Source organism: Lissotriton helveticus, chromosome 8 (genome assembly GCF_964261635.1).
Source record: "Lissotriton helveticus chromosome 8, aLisHel1.1, whole genome shotgun sequence".
Lineage (NCBI taxonomy): Eukaryota > Metazoa > Chordata > Amphibia > Caudata > Salamandridae > Lissotriton > Lissotriton helveticus.
The window spans coordinates 1,590,135,111-1,590,154,196 of NC_136069.1; the positions used below are offsets into that span (position 1 = coordinate 1,590,135,111).

Here is a 19,086-nt window from a genome sequence, read left to right on the forward strand (position 1 = left end):
AAAATACACTTCCCTGTTTTTTATGCACAGTCCTGTTTCCTTTATGGAAAATGGGCTGGATTTAAAAAAAAGTTTTATTAAAAAGCAATCACAGACAAGGTGGTCTGCTGACCCTATCAGACCACCATCCATGTGATGGCAGCAAATCGAAGTGGGTCACAATTTGCAACCTACCTCATTCCGAGTCTCGAGGTAGATCCAATTGCAACCAACTACTATTCGATTTTTTATGACCCGACTTATGAGTACATTGATTGGTTTGCCACACTGGTTGCAAAAATACTGGTCACAAATTGCAAAAAATATTTTACGACCATTATTTAGTACATCTTGTCCTGTAGGATTTGTACACTAGGCATGGTCTCCTGAGTGACAGAGAGCGGCAAGCATGGTGCAGCATTAAACAGGTAGAATGCCAGAATACATTGGAACCGTGAAAAGTTGGATTTTCTTCACTGGGTAGAACTAAGTCTGAGTTAAGTTCTTATAGATGCAGTAATTGTATGAGAGAGCTCCACTATCTCTCACAGACATAAAAAGAAGTTGTGGGTCACGTCCTTCCTGATTATATAAGAAAAATTATAGCAAAGAGAAAGCTTTACAGGGAGAATGTGTACAAACCTGTGGCCCCTTCAATGATGATGGTCTCAGGATGTGCCTCTAATAGTTGAAGCCTGCACCCCAGCTAACCAATCAGTCTGTCTTATGTTGATAGCTTTAGATGTTCTAATGATCAGCCTACCTCACTGCCTGTAATTATGCTCATGCAACTGAACCAGACTTTAGGTGCTTAACATGTATGTTTGCAACATCATTTCAGATGTGTTAATCTGGTCAAAATGCATTTAGACTTTGCTAATATTCTTTTTAGGTTTCAGTTAACGAAAATGGAAGTTTAACAAAAGATGCAAACGTTGTCCTGGAAATTCCACCCTCTACGGCCATTGCCTATGGGATCATTGAATTGTATATAAAACGTGATGGGCAGCTGGGTAAATATAATTTTTGTATTGTGTGCATATATGTTTATAGCGAAGGCTTTTTCTCTCCTATAATAAGGACATGGTTTATTGTGATACTGCCTAACAACAAAGTTCTTCTCCACATTGACATCAGTTGAGGAAAGCCATTATCATATTTGACATTTGGATACACCTTATTTGTCACTTACTTAGATATTGATAGCTATTCTGAGCAATGAGAAACAGAGGGCTTGATTAAAAAAATTAAATCTGACAATCTCTACAGTAGGTTTAGTTCTACATTTGGAATACGTTTTAGATTTTTGAAGAATTTGCAAATGTTTCCAGTGAACAAATAAAAGATGCGAGAGGCAACCTTAAAAAAAAAAAAAGCCAGCAGCACACACCAACGCCACATACATTACACAACACTGAAAGTCACAGTTAATGCAAAAATCAAAAGAACATCATGCCCTTCGATCTAATGTGACTGATATATAAATTGTCCTCTCACTCAGCGCCACGCATCTTACATGTACATAGCTGCTAAGTTTAGCAGGTCCTTGAGTGACATGTTAGGCCAGGCCCGGTTTTGCTCGCAATTCTGCGATTTGCAGTCTCATTTAATCATATATAAAACCAAGACAAAATGATCCAGATGATTATTTTTTTTGTGTTATAAAGCGCTAGCTAGACCCGAAGGTATCTGAGCGCTTTACAGTTCTAAGGAAAAACAACAGAACTGGCAGAAATAGTCGCTCATGAACCTGGGAAAACTTGCCAGCTATGCAGGTATTATAATTTTAGGCAAAGCTCTGAAGTTAGGCCTGTTCAGTCGCAAACTCCTACTCCAGCCCTCGTTTTATTTTATTCTTTGCATTCACGTTATTGTTTTCATACTAAACTACAAGTCCGAGAGTGCTAAGAGGTTTGGGTAAGCAACACATGTTTCTCGAGCTACAAATCATGCTTCTAAATGTTCTAATGCTTATATGAGTGTTAAAGATGTTTTTTCGGGCAGTTGCTTGACCCGGTGTTGCACTTTCTGTTTTGAGATTGGTGGCCGCAGGGGGGGGTCACAGGCAAAGCACACAGTAGCACAACTGCACTGCTCCTGAAAGCCAGAATTATTTCCAATATCAGAAACAAAACTGGAGAAGATGAGGCATTACGATAGAGCTATTGAGAACTGTGGAGCCAGGCTTGAGTCTCGGCGCCGGGTCTACAGCCTGTGATTCTGGTCACATCATATAATTTCCCCGTTACAGCTAAGACGGGCGCATGAACAACTGGGATAGGTGCATACATTTCACGAGCAGGTAGAAAGGGGTCACACATCTCGTGAACAGCTAAAGTGGAACCACACAGTGCATGAGCAGCAACAGTAAAAAAACAAAAAAACAATCGCGCCCGCGAATGCAGCTGCAGTATCCCACGAGGGGTGCACGCGCATGACTAGCGAGAGCCCATTCAGTCTCACGCTGCAAAAGCGCTGTGTGAAAAATATAGTGAGTCAGTCTCAGGCCGCGAGTAAATCATCCAGTTCCCTGGTGCACATCTTCTGTCCTTCCGCGTGCACATCTGGAATCCCTATTGATTCCAAAAGGCTCTCCCATAGCGAGAGCAACGCATGTGCGCTAACACCGGGCGAGACCTAAAAATACTGCTTAAAAGTGTGCAAGACCCCAAAAAACTAGAATGTCCAGACCAACCTGAAAAACAATGGAATCTTTTTGGCAAATTCTGCTGCAAAATCAATTATTTGCCTGTCTATAAAACAAGCATTGTTAAAACCAATATATCTGGCCTTGGCAAGACAGATTTTTGGGGGTAAACCTAGACATTAAAAATGCAAAAGTAATAAAATGTATAAACGCCTATAGAGGGTGTTCATGTCTTTGAGAACGTAAATAAAAAAGACCCACTAGTAAAATAAAAAAAAATGTAAACAAATTTAAAGATTGGCCTACCAGCCCCAGCACTGAAGTGGACTGCTTGCTAGGTGGATGTGACCTTTGACCCTTCTTGCAGGAAGGTTGCTCCCCACGCCACCACACAGCCGCCAGCTGCTTCGTGTCCTGCTTCCTGCAGCCGCCTGGTTCCCGCCGTCTCCCGATCCTTTCCCGCCTCTGCGTCCCTGTGGCCCGCCCCCCTGCTCCCCATTGGCCACACCGCTCCCGCCTCCTCTTATGGAGGCCAAAGGCGCGCCAAAGGCAAGCCCGTCTGCGCCCGTCCACGTCTGGACCGTGCCCAGCGCCAGAAACCCTGGACCCCGCGAACGCCACAACACCAGACTCCGCTACAACGCCAGCACCCTCTACGCACTCAACGCTGGCCGTAACCACACCTGCTTCCAAGCCGCCCCGAAACTGACCTTTCTCCTGCCACACCTGCAGCTTCCCCTGTGACAGAACCACCAAACCTCCAAGGACAAGACCCAACCACCTCCGCTGCATACTCCTCAACACCCGCTCCGCACGCAAACACGCCGTCGAGCTCTGGGATCTGCTCGACACCTCCGCCCCAGATGTGGCCTTCCTGACCAAGACCTGGTGGAACGACTCCTTGGCGCCCGACATCGCCATAGCCATCCCGGACGACTACAAGATCACCCTCAGGGATCGCACCAAAGGAATCACAGGAGGAATAGCCATCGTCCACAAGTCTACCCTCAAGGTCGCCACTCACGCAGACGACACCCTCAACACCGCCGAACACCTGCACTTCCGGATCCACACCGACCCCAACACCACCCTCAGAGGAACACTCATCTACAGATCACCCGGACCCCGAGCACAATTCAGCGACTCCATCGCAGACCTCGCCAGCACCCACGCACTCGCCTCCACGGACTACATCCTCCTCGGGGGCCTGAATTTCCACCTCGAGAACAACAACAACACCAACTCCGCCACCCTGATCGCCAACCTCGGCCTCAGACAACTAGTCACCGCACCCACCCACGCCGCTGGCCACACACTGAACCCCATCTTCTCCACAGGCACCCACGTCGCCTTCAACCACACCACCAAACTCCACTGGACCGACCACCACTGCATCCACTTCACCTTCAACAAACCAACCTCGCACCACCGCATCCAACAGCTGCCTCGCCGCTGCTGGAGCAAAGTCACCGAAGACCAGCTGATCACCACCCTCGCTCAAAACCCGCCCACCGACCCCACCAACCCAGACACCGCAGCCCGCAACCTCAGACAGTGGATCGACGACTGCGCCAACACCCTCGCACCACTCAAGAAACCCTCCAACAACTACACCAGCAAGAGAGCCACCTGGTTCACAGACGAGCTGCAGATCTCCAAACGCGCCTGCCGGAAACTGGAGAAGATATGGCTCCACGAACGCACTCTGGACAACCACGCAGCCCACAAGGACGCCACCCGCAGACATCACCACCTCATCAGATTAGCCAAGAGATCCTCCTTCAAAGACCACCTGGATAACAACGCACACGACAGCAAAGAGCTCTTCAGCATCGTAAAGGAACTCTCCAACCCCAGCGCCAATGCCAACGACATACCGCCCTCACAAGAACTGTGCAACGCACTAGCCATCTTCTTCCACCGCAAGATCGCTGACATCCATGACAGCTTCAACACCATGACCGCCCGACTACGCCAGACCCCACCTCCCCAGTGAACACCACCAGCACCAAACGCCTGACCTCCTGGTCCAACGACCACGAGACATGCAAGGTCATGAACTCCATCCACTCAGGATCTCCATCAGACCCGTGCCCACACCACGTATTCAACAAAGCAGACGCTGCCATCGCACCCCAACTACAAAAGGTCATCAACATCTCCTTCGAAACAGTGACATTCCCGGAAAGCTGGAAACACGCCGAAATCAACTCCCTCCTCAAGAAGCCCAAGGCGGACCCCAAGGACCTCAAGAACTTCCGGCCCATCTCCCTGCTCTCGTTCTCGGCGAAGGTCATCGAGAAAATTGTCAACATGCAACTGGCCCGCCACCTGGAAGACAAACAACATCTTGGACCCATCCCATTCCGGGATCAGACGAAACCACAGCACCGAGACAGCCCTCATCGCCGCCACTGACGAAATCAGGCGCCAACTAGACAACGGCAAAACATAAGCCCTTATCCTCCTGGACCGGTCAGCCGCCTTCGACACGGTCTGCCATCGCACTCTAAAGACACGCCTCCTAGAAGCCGGAACCCAAGACAAGGCCCTTGACTGGACCACGTCCTTCCGATCCGAGGCCACCAAAATCATCTGCGGCATCCCCCAGGGCTCATCCCTCAGCCCGACGCTGTTCAACGTCTACATGGCCCCCCTCGCACAAGTGGCCTGCCAACATGATCTCAACATCATCTCCTACGCCGACGACACCCAGCTCATCCTCTCCCTCACCAAGGACCCGCACACCGCCAAAACCAACCTCCATGAGGGAATGAAGGCCGTCGCCGACTGGATGAGGAACAGCCGTCAGAAGCTGAACTCGAACAAGACGGAGGTACTCATCCTCGGACCCACCCCCTCAGCCTGGGACAACTCCTGGTGGCCGACCACACTAGGAACAGCACCAACACCGACCAACCATGCACGCAACCTAGGATTCATCCTCGACTGCTCCCTCTCCAGGTCTAAACAGGTCAACGCTGTCTCCTCCTCCTGTTGCTACAACACCCACCGCATGCTCCGCAGGATGTACAAGTGGATCCCGACCGAAACAAAAAGAACGGTGACACAGGCCCTCGTCAGCAGCAGACTGGACTACGGCAACGCACTCTACGCAGGAATCCCAGCCAAACACCTACAACTACTACAACGCATCCAAAACGCCTCCGCCCGACTGATCGTCAACGTCCCCCGCCGCAGCCACATCACCCCCCACGAGAGACCTACACTGGCTCCCCGTCGACAAGTAGATCACCTTCAAGCTCCTCACCCACGCACACAAAGCACTCCACAACGCCAGACCAGCCTACCTGAACAGCAGACTCAGCTTCTATACCCCGACCCACCAGCTCCGCTCCGCCAGCCTCGCCCTCGCTACTGTCTCCTGCATCCAACGAACAACCTCCGGCGGCAGATCCTTCTCCTACCTCGCTGCCAAGACCTGGAACACCCTCCCTACCCATCTATGGCAGACCCAAGACCTACTCGCCTTCAGAAGACTCCTCAAGACCTGGCTCTTCGAGCAGTAGCGGCACTCCCTCCCCTCAGCGCCTTGAGACCCTCATGGGTAAGTGATTAAAGGGGCTGACCCAATGCCACATGACGTATGCTGAGTTGGGCTGAGGTTGGCCTGTTCAAGTGTTAATGGCACTTGAATAGGCCAATGCGTACAGAGAGCTGACCAAAAGCCCCTCTATGTATTTATGTATATATATATATATATCTGTATGTATTTTTATTATAGCTTTTTTGGGAAAACAGGAGGCTGGTGAAGCAGCTAAAGCAGTCCCTAGGTTCAGAATTAAAAAGCGTTGCCTAGTGAGGCATCCTTCCGCCACGCAGGGGCTGGATTCCCTCCCACGGCAACAGGAGATGTGGGATTTAACCATGCTTCAGCACTGCTTTTAACTCCCTGTCCAGCTCCTAGAGAATGGCGAGAAACCAAATCATAGATGTATATACCGTGACAGCAACAGAAAACAAGCATTGGCAAAGCAAATAGGCCTTGGCTACATGACGTATTGGCTTTGTCAATGTTTTAGCCATGCTGGACAGCGGAAGCTGCTGTGCCGCATCGCTGAAAAAAATAAAATAAAAAATACTATGATGTGGTCAGTGCTAGCCGCATCATAGTGATTTTTTTTTGTTATGGAGGGTAGGTGGGGGCAAGCAATAACAATGGGAGGGTTGTGAGCAATGAAAACAGGAGGGAGGGATTGGTGCCTGGCGGGGAAAAAACGAAACAAAAAAAAACGAGATATGATGTGGCCGTGCATAGCGCTTTTTTTCTTTTTTATGGCGGGTGGGGTTGAGTCAACACGGACAAGGCAAGCAGGGCAGGATGGGGCAATCAACAGCAAAGAGGGCGGGAGTGGGCAAGCATCAAGACAGACAGCGGGTAGAGGAGTCAAGAAATAATACAGACAGTGGGGGGGGGGCAGACAACATGAAGGGGGCAAACACAGGGAGGGGATAAGCAACAACACAGACAGTGGGAGAGGGCAAAGAACAACATGGGCAGCGGGAGATGGCAAGCAACAACACAGACAGCAGGAGAGGGCAAACAACAACACAGACAGAGGGAGAGGGCAAACAACACGGACAGCAGGAGGGGAAAACAACAACACAGACAGCAGGAGGGGGCAAAGAAAACAAAAACAGAGACAGCGCATGAGGGCAAGCAGCACGGGCAGCAGGGTGGGGTCAGCAACAAAGGGCAGCTAGCGGAGAGCAGGTGGAGGTAAGCAACTGCGTCAGCAGAAGAAGGCAACAGGAGCACTCTTGGACGGGGACAGAAGCCTACAAGTGAGCAAGAGCGACACAGAACACGGGGTGGCACGTAAGTGAAACAGCTTACAAACACATGCGCTCTCACAGAGTGCTTCACCAAAAAGAAAAAAGTAGCCCCCAAGACGCGAGCAGTGAAACACAATTACTTGGGATATGTTCCAGGGAGGGTCAGGGTCAAACCCGAGGAAGAGGGGGTGAAATCAGCACGTATTAACAAAGTCTAGCCTGCATGCTTTAACAAATCAGAAGCAGACAAATCAGAAGCAGGCAAATTAGAGTGACGACGAAAACACCCAATGGTTAAGCAGTGGGCGGGCTCTAGGCCAACTGTAAGCTAACAAAATGTCTTGCAAGTGACCACGCGTGTGTTGTCTCAGGCAAGACCTAAAAAGGCAACCATGCCCACCTCCTCTAGCCATTTTCATAACAACTTCAGCACCTGGTGAACGTACGTTGTGTCCTACATATCCTGACTGCCCAGATAATATTTTACTAAACACCCTGATGGAATTGAGGTTTTTATTGAATAATTCCAGCACCCTGTAACTACAGATTTTAGATAGCATGCACCTTCGTGTCTCGGACAATGCTCAGACTGCATCAGACCAAGCCCAGCTACAAATACCACCTGGGATTTCATGCACTGGTCAAAGTTACACTTTTAATGTTTGTGTCAAGCAGACAACACATTCTGGATTGATGGGCAAAAGACTTCTGCACAGTGTTCTTATAGGCATCCAAGCCCGTGTGTTTACACCGAAAGAACACCATCACACCATAAGCAGGAATGCAAATTGTGACATGAACGCTAAATGTACTCAGCAGCAAGTCATTTTAATTTCTGCTTAGATAACATTTAACTCCAAAGCAGGAATGCTGTTCTGCAAAGAATTACCATATCACACAAGCACTGGCAAAGGCAACGGTCTGGTTTTTAACATAGCTGCAGAACCTCTGTCAATTTACATCCACCTGCTTGAAAGGTCTTTCACACAGATGCAGAACCTCAAGTTGTTATGAGATGTTCCTCGAGTCAAAATAAACTGCTACAAATGTCTTCCAAGAAGCTGGCGGGGTGTGGTTTCAACATTAAAATGTACAGTATTGCTACTGTAATGAATTGTTCCTGTCTGATACAGGATAAAAACACAAGCCAAGGCTATTTTATAGCGAGGAATCCCTGTTTACATTTTTAATGAATGTCTGATTACAATGGAACACTTGTCACTTGCACCTAGGTTAGAGCAGTGAGCATTCCCTCAAGTGCAGAAATGAAAATAAAATGCAAAAAAAGCTAACTCCTGCACAGTCCTAGCTGTGTTTACATTTCGCAACACATTTCCCAGACTTTATTTTCAGATCCAATTTACAATTGATGGTTGAGGCATAAGTAAGCAGTAAGGGTGAGAAAGTACACCACATTGTGAACACATCAGAAGGTGGTTGTAGGTAAGGAAGGCATCCTGGGAAAATATTTTTAAAAAGCCAGGCATAAGGCAAAAACAGACAGCTGTAGTGTGCCGTACATAAAATAAGCACCAAGGGTTAGGATACATGAAATCATGCAGAATTTAGGCATAGTTAAATTCAAAAGGTTTATGAATTAACAATACATTCAACATTAATTTCAAAACTGTAGCTTTCCACTTAAAGATCTTACAAAGTAATCCTGCAGCGCTCTCTAGTGGCACACTTTAATTCAATCCAATAAAAGGAAGACTTCCTGAACAGTCAGACTCATTTTAATTAGTTTTTTTTGGGGGGGTATCGAGTTAGGGCGCGAGGAATTTGTACCCAATGGCATGCACAAATTCCTCCAGGGACAGTCTGCCAAGTTTGTGCAAAGATGGAAACACCACAGCACACTGAGTTACACAGCTTCAAACGGGGCAAACTGTATTAACGCCTTATCACCAATTTTAAGATGAAGTCAGAATCGGGGAGTCATACCCTACGCCAGAGGTCTTCAAACTTGTGGATGCAGAGACCCCCCTGTAGACATTTTCAGGTGTGAGGACCCCCCCTCATGACAAAAAAATTCCAAACCTTTAGGCAGATGCATCAAACTCCAGCTCTGGTCCAGGCAGCACAACAAGTTTTGGTCCCAGAGCAGCAGTGCGCAAAAAGCATGGATTCATGACTCTGCCAGTGCCGCAGGTTAACAAACTGTTTCCTAAGCCTACATACTCAGGGGCAGATTTACAAGGCCCCTGCGTCACTTTTTGTGACGTATTGGTGGTGCAGGGGGCCCCTCCATATTTACAAGGAGAGGAAAAGCCACCCTGCTTGACTTTTCCTCTCCTCTTAAATATGGCCCCTTCACATGCAGCACTGTGCGTGGAGGAGAGTTCCATGGGTGTTGCTGTGGGTGTTCACACGCAACACCCATTGAACAAGACATATCTCCATATTTACGAGAAATCGTAAATCTGGAGATGCGTGTGAATGCTACGCCACCCTAGATGTGGCGTAGAGAGGTGCAACGAGGAGAAATGTTTTCATTTCTCCTAATTTTTTCCTCTTTCAATGCTTGCTGCTTTCTACAGCAGGCATTGAAAGAGGAAAATGCCTGTGGTGATTGTTTTTGTGCAGGAAGGGGCACTTCCTGCACAAAAACAATCTCCCCACGACGCAGGCATCCATGCACCATGGTGCAAGGGTGCCTGCGCCGGCGCATGGCTGAAGCTTGTGCGCCAGCGCAGGGGAAGGACAGACATGCAACATATTCTTGTAAATATGTTGCATCTCTGTAGCCCCTTAATGCTGGATTCATTTTTTGTTTCTGCTCCTGTCAAACAGCTACCTCCGAAAAAGTGTCTTTAATCTGTATTTACAGGATAATGGCATCCAGTCTGAATATAGTGCAACACTTGTGTTTTTACCAATTCCCCAAACCTGCCTACCTTAGAATAATTTCCACCATGAGAGCCGAGTGGGAGGGACTGTATTCAGAGGGTGGACTAGACAGGAGGTGTAGAATCTTGGATGGCTGTGTCTTCATCTACCACTGCCCTCTGTAACTGTACAAACAAAGGTATCTGAGCCGGGCTCCCAGATTTTGGTAGGTAGTAAACACTAAATGGGCTGCCATAGCGCAGAGCATAGACATAAAAGCTAAAAACCTACCTCTTGGCACTTTACAAATTGGAAGGTCTGCGCCTTTTCTTATTTGTGACATTTAATCGATTGATTTACCAGTTTAGATAAAATGAGTCCGTTTTTAAATCATTTCTTATTAATGATGAGGCTGTAATCGTTGCTTTTTACTGCACCATTTGGCACAAGATGGTTGAGTTCTTTGAGTGTCTTTCTCAAAGCTGTTTCCATTGGTTCTTGGGCATGTGGCAAGAAGGTGCTAAATTGCTCTGACATAAAATGTTTCAACAAAGCATCTGTAACCAGTTTACAAAGGCATGTAAATATGCAAATGGTCTTTAACGACCTGTCAAAAACTCAGGCGTGCCGGAGATAAGACTCCAGACACTGCCCAGCCCACAGCAGCTCAAGCTGCACTGCAGCAGCCCAGGCTGAGATACAGACGAGGAGGAGGGGGGCTGAAGCCCTTGTAGTTCTATAGCCTGGGCAGAAGTTTGACTGGGAATGCGCGACCCCCTTTGTATCACTCCACGCCCCCCCCTGGGGGTCGCGCCCACAGTTTGAAGACCCCTGCCTACGCAATAAAAGTGACACTCTGGTGTTTGCGTTTCATGGTGTGTGCACAGCTGCGTAATTTGCTTTCAAGTAATTACAAGAAATTTTGGCAAAAAAGACGTGGAATTACGCGAAACGCAAACCTGTCATAGAGGGCTCTATTTTAGCATGAAATGCGTCCTCATGTCAATTTTTCATGTAACGGTGCACTTCGGGCAAAAAAATGTTTAAAAACACCAAAAGCACCACAAACAATAGCGGCCTGATTTCCGTTGTTTCTATAGGTCGTGGTAAATGTTAACCATGAAATGGTGCATTCGCAGAAAATATTTTACCATGAAGGGGGCGTAGTGTCACTTTATAGCAAGGGGCTCACAAGTAATTTGAACATGCCAGTTGGGTATAAGCCAGTTCTACCAGGGTTTAAGGAAGAAGCAGAAGCACTTTAGCACTGTTTAGCAGTGTTAAAGAGTACAGAGTCAAGCCAAAAAAAACAAATTCTGCAAAAATTGAGGAGTGAAGGCAAAAAGTCTGGGATGACCCTGCAGAAAGTACCAAGTCCAACAACCCGTGAACAACATACTGACCGCCAGGACGATCAAACAGATGAAGAGGGGTTATCCCGGGACTCTTGCTATAAACTGCACTGTCAAAATGTCATCATCTAACTACCAGATACCTATTTTGAAGACCTATGCATTGTATAAAATTGAATTTTTAACATCTAAATATTTGTGAAGCCTTGAGAAAGCCCTGGTCTGATTGCCCGCGTAGGGCGAAACACGTGTCGGCTGTCGTTCCAACTACACTATTACAACACTCTGGAACAACCAGGATGTCATTAATAAAATACTTTCTCAAGACAACCTAAGCCAACTGTCTTCTTAAACAAGATTATACCTCAGAACCACAAAGGGAGTGTCGAAGCACTCTAAATATATATTATTTTAAGGAGGAGTATATGCTCAATCCCTCGCCGTACCATACTGAAGAGTACCTTACATCACCTCATTCACATCAACAAAGCCCATCTAGTGACGCTCCTGATGCTATAGACTCTGCTTGTTATTGCAGTGGTAAGATCCCGCCTAGAACCTTGTACCCGCATCCACCCAAGAAACAACTCAAAAGACAAGGACGTGGAGATTGGGATGATCATCTAGACTGCAAAGCAGCTTGCAAATGTTCACTTCTGGGTGTGAAATTAACTTCTGGGTGAACCTAGGCAGCACAAGTATTTGAACCCCTCTTCTCATAAAGGAATGTTACCCTCCGGCTAGCTATTCCTCCACTTTGTTTTCCTTCCCCTTCGGATTGCCTTTGCTGCTACATTATGGTTTTGTGGCATCTCTGTCAGGGCTCATCGTCTCCCTAGAGATTGGTACGTTACAAAACCATGATTCCTTTTACAGTATATATCTCGCTATACTCTCCCGTTCATGCACATGTGCTACTTTCTCTTACTGAGCTAACAAAGACCGCAAGGTCACATATATTGGGGAGAGGAGTTGGCCTAACAGCTAGGGGGGTCAGCCTCGAATCTGGGGAACCGGGTTCGAGTCTCGGCAATGATGCTGAACATCCTTTGATTCTGGCAAATCACTTAATCTCCCCGTGCCTAACAAAAAATGAATGTGTCCTCATGTAATGCAACTGGTGCAATGTAAAGCCCTCTGATACCCGATTCGGGTCAAGTTTGCGCTATATAAAACTCTGTAAAAAATTATATATATATATATATATATATATATATATATATATATATATATATATATATATATATATATATATAACGAACACATGACTGAACCTGCCCATGCTTACGGTCTGTCCCTGTTTTTCTTTACCTTCTGCTACTTCCTCCCTCACATGGTCACTGGGTGATTTTCCTAGTTTAATACCTTTTTGCAGCACAAGTGGAAGGACTGGGACCCTCAACAGATCCATAACTTTGAGCTAACATTGCTACTGTCGTGGCCACAGGACAGTATTCCACGCATGGGTCCTTGAGTGGACACTAAAGTTCCTCCTTTGGAGCCCGGGTGGACTGCAGCAATGGTTTGGCTCTTCCAGCTGTGAATACACTGTTCACTCCAGGGGTGCCATCAACCATTGAGGAAGCTCCCAAGAGCTGTCAGCAAAGAGCCACACGTGCCACGACCAACACACGGGAGCAAAGTAGAGTTTAAATCAACATGGCGCCCATCAGGAACTACAACAAATATTACCAGAATAAAACTGTTTTTTATGGTTAAAACAGCTAACATTCCTTTTTTAGACTGTTTTCTTCATGGACTGCAATGCCAAAGCCTTTGACAGTGTAAAAAGTAAGGAGAGATGAAAGGATTAAAGGTTTCTTGACACTGTAGTATAGTAGCCTTTCCAGATTCTCAAGCTACCCACAGTAAATACATTCTGTACAATACATTTAAAGGGAAATCATTCACAAAGTGCATATACTCAAAAAGTGGCATGGTGGAGAAGAACCAGAAACAATATCTTGCAAAGCACTACAATTTGTGAGATCAATGATGACTGTAAGGTACAAACGCTAAGGATTCTGGATAACTAATATGACATATGAAATATTTTAATTATCTTTCATATAGAGAGCTTTTACTGATAAAAGGTTGTATGTCACAATATCAACTACAAAAATGAGAACATCAATATTGTGTCTCTTCACCCTAAAACAATCCAGCATGCTGCAGTGAAAAAAATCTATCAAGAACTTCTGTGTCGGAGCAAGTGCTGAAAATTAGATCAAGGCTAGTTACGTCCTGGATTTTCTTTTCTTTCTGTCGGATACATGTGTGCTTGTCGGGTGAGGATGTGTTCATAAAGCATTTGGTAACAGGGCCTGAGTGTTTTCAATCTGTGGAAGGTAAGAGAAATGTCTATCCAAAGTCTGCTGAACACAGTCTGTGCGTGAGCATCTTCTGGTGACTTCACCAGGTGATCTCTCTCCATGTAGCCGAAACCTGTTGCACATCTCTCAATAGACAGGACCTTTCCTACCTTGGATGGATGTCATCGTAGTCACTAGACACCTCCTCGATCACATCATCGTCACTCAGGTAGATGAGAGGCTTTTCGAGCTGCCCTCCTCTCATGACGACTGGTTCCTGCTGCAAAGAAGCAAACACAGGGTTTACTTTATACACTAAATCAGTACAGAAAGACCAGAAGAACTAAACTACAAAACTAGACAAATGATGGCTAAGTGTTTGATGTCTTTCCATTTACTAGGAAATAGCAATTAGCCACAGATAGCAAGCTGCTATGATCCCTGAACTCTTATTTCAAATATACAAAGTGTTCAGCGGGCCTACCCTGTGGCAAGTGAATCATACACACTACACAGGGGAGATGGCTGATGACCACCCGCTCGCCTTCATTACACTGAGGGCAAATAATCCATGCAAACGTGCTCTCTCGCCCTTTCTTATGCACATTAGTATGCCTTCCAGTTGCATAAAAGCTTTAAAATATCGTTTCAATATTTTCCTTGATGACTTATTGCATTTAATTAGCACAAAGGACACCCAGATCACTGCATTTAAGTATTCGGCAAGGCAAATGTTTAAGGCTAGCATCTTTCCGAAAGCGTATAGTTTAAACAATTGTAACCAAAATAAACAGACCAATATGTTAACCTCACAACAATCACAGTCTTTAACTTACTGACACATTTCTTCTTGAACCTATAAAGATTACTACAAGTTGCTTTCTTATTTCCTGCCTTTTAAGTCTATTTCCACAGCACTATCTCACCTCTCCTCATACTGTACCTCTTACACCTCCCACACTGCATGATAAATAACGCATCAAATCCAGCTCTTCTTTTAGATCCTTAGGTTTCACACTATTTTACTTGTTAATCCAATATGCCTCACTTTGTCTCAATTCAATAGTGTGATCTCCCCCCTTGGGATGTTTTTATATTCTTTCCAAAGTAAAAAATAATCTGATTTAACCTTTGAGCCGTCCAGTGGTTATGGGGCCCTCTGCGTGGTGCTTTACCCGCAGAACTCTCCGAAGAAGTTGCTCACAGCCCTCTCCATCAGCGTTCCTCTTGGATGTGTGAGACCCTTTAAAAATGTACATCTCATGGCAACATACCCTAAAAGATAGCCAATTCCTATTTAAAATAATGGTGTATGATTCCAAAAGAAGTATACAATAACCCTAAATCTCCACGCTCCATCTGTTCTATATAAATACATTCAGGTAGGTCATCGACATAAGTTGCGAAGAACTTCTCCACAACACTTCTGCCATTGTGGCAGCTTTCTGGTCCTCAGTGGGACATGCATGTGCATATACAATGCATATTTGGTGAACGAATCAGTGGTGACCTGGAATTTCTAGATTCTTTCCGGTCCCTTTCAACAGACAGTTAGTGCACATGAGGCCTGTTATTTCTAGAGCTCTTATTGGTGCAGCTGGCCTGGAAGTAGTTTTGCGATTGATGCATTATAGATTTACACCACTTATCCTAGGTTTGACCAGTTGAATCTCCTTACTACATCAAGGGTCTGGACACTTCACAAATGCCAACTTTGGTCATGCAGTGCACATAGCACACGCCTTCTCTGCTTGGTGACACATACCCCTGGCCCTCTTGATCATCTTGCCTGACAGATTGTCCACTATCACCAAGATTTGTGTTCTGGATTTTCAGGTTGGAATAGATCTGGCAGCCATTCATGTTACTTGAAGGTCAGTACATAGCTATTTGGAGGACAGACATTTGAGCCAGTCTCAGATCATCATTTGTCCATCTTGGATTATTTGCTCATTCTGAGATTTTCCACATCACAGTATGCTTCAAGTACAGCTTCTGGGGTTCAACTCAGACAATCTATGAATTTAGGGTGCTGGCTGGGGAGATTCTGTGCTCGAATAGTTATTTTCACCAACAGCAACCCTCTGCTAGCAAAAGTGGCAGATCACGTGTCCTTCCTCAGTCTTTTTTACAGAGCAGCATGCAATATAAAACAAGCCTGGGGTGGTGCAGTCTGTGACCCTGAGTACTCTAATCATTCCAGTTCATTATAAAAGTCCTGCCCGCCACCATTTTGAAGGAAGCTTTGAGAAATGTTTACTGGAGATATTATTATAAATAGAGTAGCTAAATCAGCGTGTGTCTCAGTACCGCCGCCACTTTTCATTTGTACCCATCTAACAAAATGATGGTCACTAATTGGAGCGCACACACATATATCCTTTATTTTATTTACATTGCAGATCAATTTGGAAAATGCAAAGACCCTAGGCAGCCAGCAGGTGACATCCCAATGTTTTTGATATGGCACAGTCTGGAGTTGAAGAAGCAGAACTTGGAGTTCATTTAGGGGTAGGAGCTGCTACCCTTAGGTTTGCCCTTTGGCGCTCTTGACCTTGCCTTAGCTAGTCCCTGTCTCAGGGGCCATGAAATACGTGTGTCGCAATAACAGCGTGTACAGTGGGCACTAGGACCCTACACAGGGGACTAGACAACGGACACAGTTTCCGGTCAGCTCAGCAGGGGCAAGAACTGGTCACCACACACTACAGTGGGGACACGGGGCAAGGAGGATGTGCATGCGCAGGCTGCGACACAGGGAAGAATAAAGACACCTTTGTATACACCTACCTGCCTCCCTGTGTCTTCCTTTCGGGGCCTGGGCAAGAGGAAGTGACATCTTACAATGATGTCAGTGAGTCGGACCCAAGCGTGACACCTCTGCCTGCATCCCACACTTCGGCACTGACCATTTGCAGCCAGTGACTCCAGTGTGCAGTCGGGAGCCCAACCTGAGTGTGCTGCAACTCAGCACTAGCAGTGACAACGGTGTGTCTATCCTGCGTTACAAACAACTGCTGTGAGCCATATTAGGTACCTACAGCAACGTCAGGAGACTACCCCGGTCACGCGCAATGAACTACTAACAATCGTTGGTCACAGGAGCCCACGCTCGACTGAAGAAGTGCCTGCACACCACCTACAAGCAGTAAGCACTTATTATTGCTAGAGTGACAATCAGTTTAGGTTTCCGATGCTGACCTCTACCCCACGAGGTCTCAAGTGTGTGACTCTCTCGGTGGCCATTTTGAAGACAGGCAAATTGGCCTACGAGCATTGCAGGAGCACCATGGGGCCATCTTAAAATCAGGCATTCTCCCTGAATTATCAATACGGTACAAAAGGGGGTGGTGATGGACAGAGCATCTGAATCAATCAAACACTCACACCCAGTCAAAAGATCTGGGTTTAATCCATCACCGTTCTTTAGCAAACTCTGCCACCTGTTATGTTATGTTAATTGATACTGCTGGCTGTGATGAATACATGAATACCTTTTTTCTATATCATTAACTATTTGACTGTCCTGTATCTTCTTCATACCAAACGTTCTATATAGCGTTTTTCTGCACGTTTCTGGTTCCATGCTGCACATTATGACTGTTTGAGAAATATTCCTCTTTCCTTTCTCCATATGCGTTTGGACTGAATTTCGGACTAAGGTGACCAATACAGTTTTTTCTTCGCTAAACTGCTTTACAGTACTGTCTAAATAAACCTGACTTTTGAATCCTACATTGATATTTTGAAGTACCATCTCTTTCTTTTCTGCTGGACACCCTAACAAGTCTGTGACACTTGTTCATATCACTTTACCTTTCTGTGTCCCTTATTTGTCTGCTGGTGCTTACTCTCTGATTGTATGCAGGCTTGCTTGCTTTCCTGAACGTTTGCAGGTACATGGGCAGACTAAAGAAACTTCAGCTTATCTTCAAATTAATGAGTCTGCTTTTATCTCAACCATATACTCTGCCTCTCATAATTTTCTAATGAACAAAGCAATGGCTGTTGGCGAAATGGTGACTTCTTCAGCTCATTGCACTCCCACTGTGTCTAATCCCTCAGGCAAAATGTAACCGTCCTCTTCCAGTAACACACCCTTGAAACAGGATCCTTCTTCACCTGAAAAATCTCCATCTCCTATTTCTCTACAATTAATGTTAGAGGAAATTCGAGCACTACAACCTTTCGTGAGGAAACCAACAAACGTATCCAAAATCAACACGACCAATAGTCACTCATGGAAAATGGAATGTCCTTTGCGGATCAACAGATAGTGGATTTGCATGAGGAAACCAATAAAAGTGCCCATCTTGAGAAGGAAATTCTCCAACTAAAAAAACATGCAGAAGATTTGGAGAACAGAAACATGCAAAATAATCTTCATCTTTATGCTTTCCTGAAGGAATTGAAGGTCCTGACCCTATCGCCTTCTTCAATTCCTTTCTGCCAAAGTGGTTAGATCTACTACCTTGCTTAGTATCCAACGTGCTCACAGATTGGGTCCTCATCTATCCACCTCAGTTTTCCATTGAACAATTTATTATGCATTCTCATACAAGCCCTATAATAATCTCTGAACACGCCATGGTTGTAACAGATTTGGACTTGGTCCCCCCTCAATCACAGATGGAGATTTATCAATTCTCTGAAACAGGATGCTCAATTTTCCGATTCCTTTTTATCTTTTGCTTCCGACTTATTTATTTTTAATGACTCTTCTCATATTACTCCTGTTCTATAGTGGGACACGTTCAAATCAGCAGCATAAGGTTTCATAATTGATTAGGTTTCTAATATAAAGAAAGGTCGACTTAAAGAACATGCCTTGTTGGTCTCCTCAATAAATCCTTAGAACAACAGTATTTCTCCTCTAAATCATTATCTGATCTCCAAAATCTCATTAAAGCAAATTACATTTTATTATGCTACCCACTAATGAAGCTAATGCTGTTTTACTAAAAAATAGAGCCCTATATTATGGTGGAAAAACATGGCTGGTAAACTACTAGCCAATTACGCAAAATTAAAGAAAGAAAGACGTATAATTGACTCCCTCATGACGTCACAAGGTACTCCAGTTACACATCATCAACATATCTTACAAGATTTTGTTAAGTTTTATGAGACTTTATATACCCCTGAATCCCCCATTCCTTACTCTGACATT

General features: G+C 45.6%; 1 protein-coding gene across 13 annotated transcripts in view; it reads right to left on the reverse strand.

Moving 5' to 3' along the window:
- ARAP1 (ArfGAP with RhoGAP domain, ankyrin repeat and PH domain 1) overlaps window positions 1–19,086 on the reverse strand; it is an 800,765-nt gene that overhangs the window by 351,952 nt on the left and 429,727 nt on the right. For all 13 annotated transcript variants that reach the window (XM_078658604.1, XM_078658609.1, XM_078658605.1 and 10 more), the window contains one exon: window positions 14,087–14,196. In XM_078658604.1, the coding sequence (XP_078514730.1) occupies window positions 14,087–14,196 (110 nt within the window). The remainder of the gene's footprint in view (window positions 1–14,086; window positions 14,197–19,086) is intronic.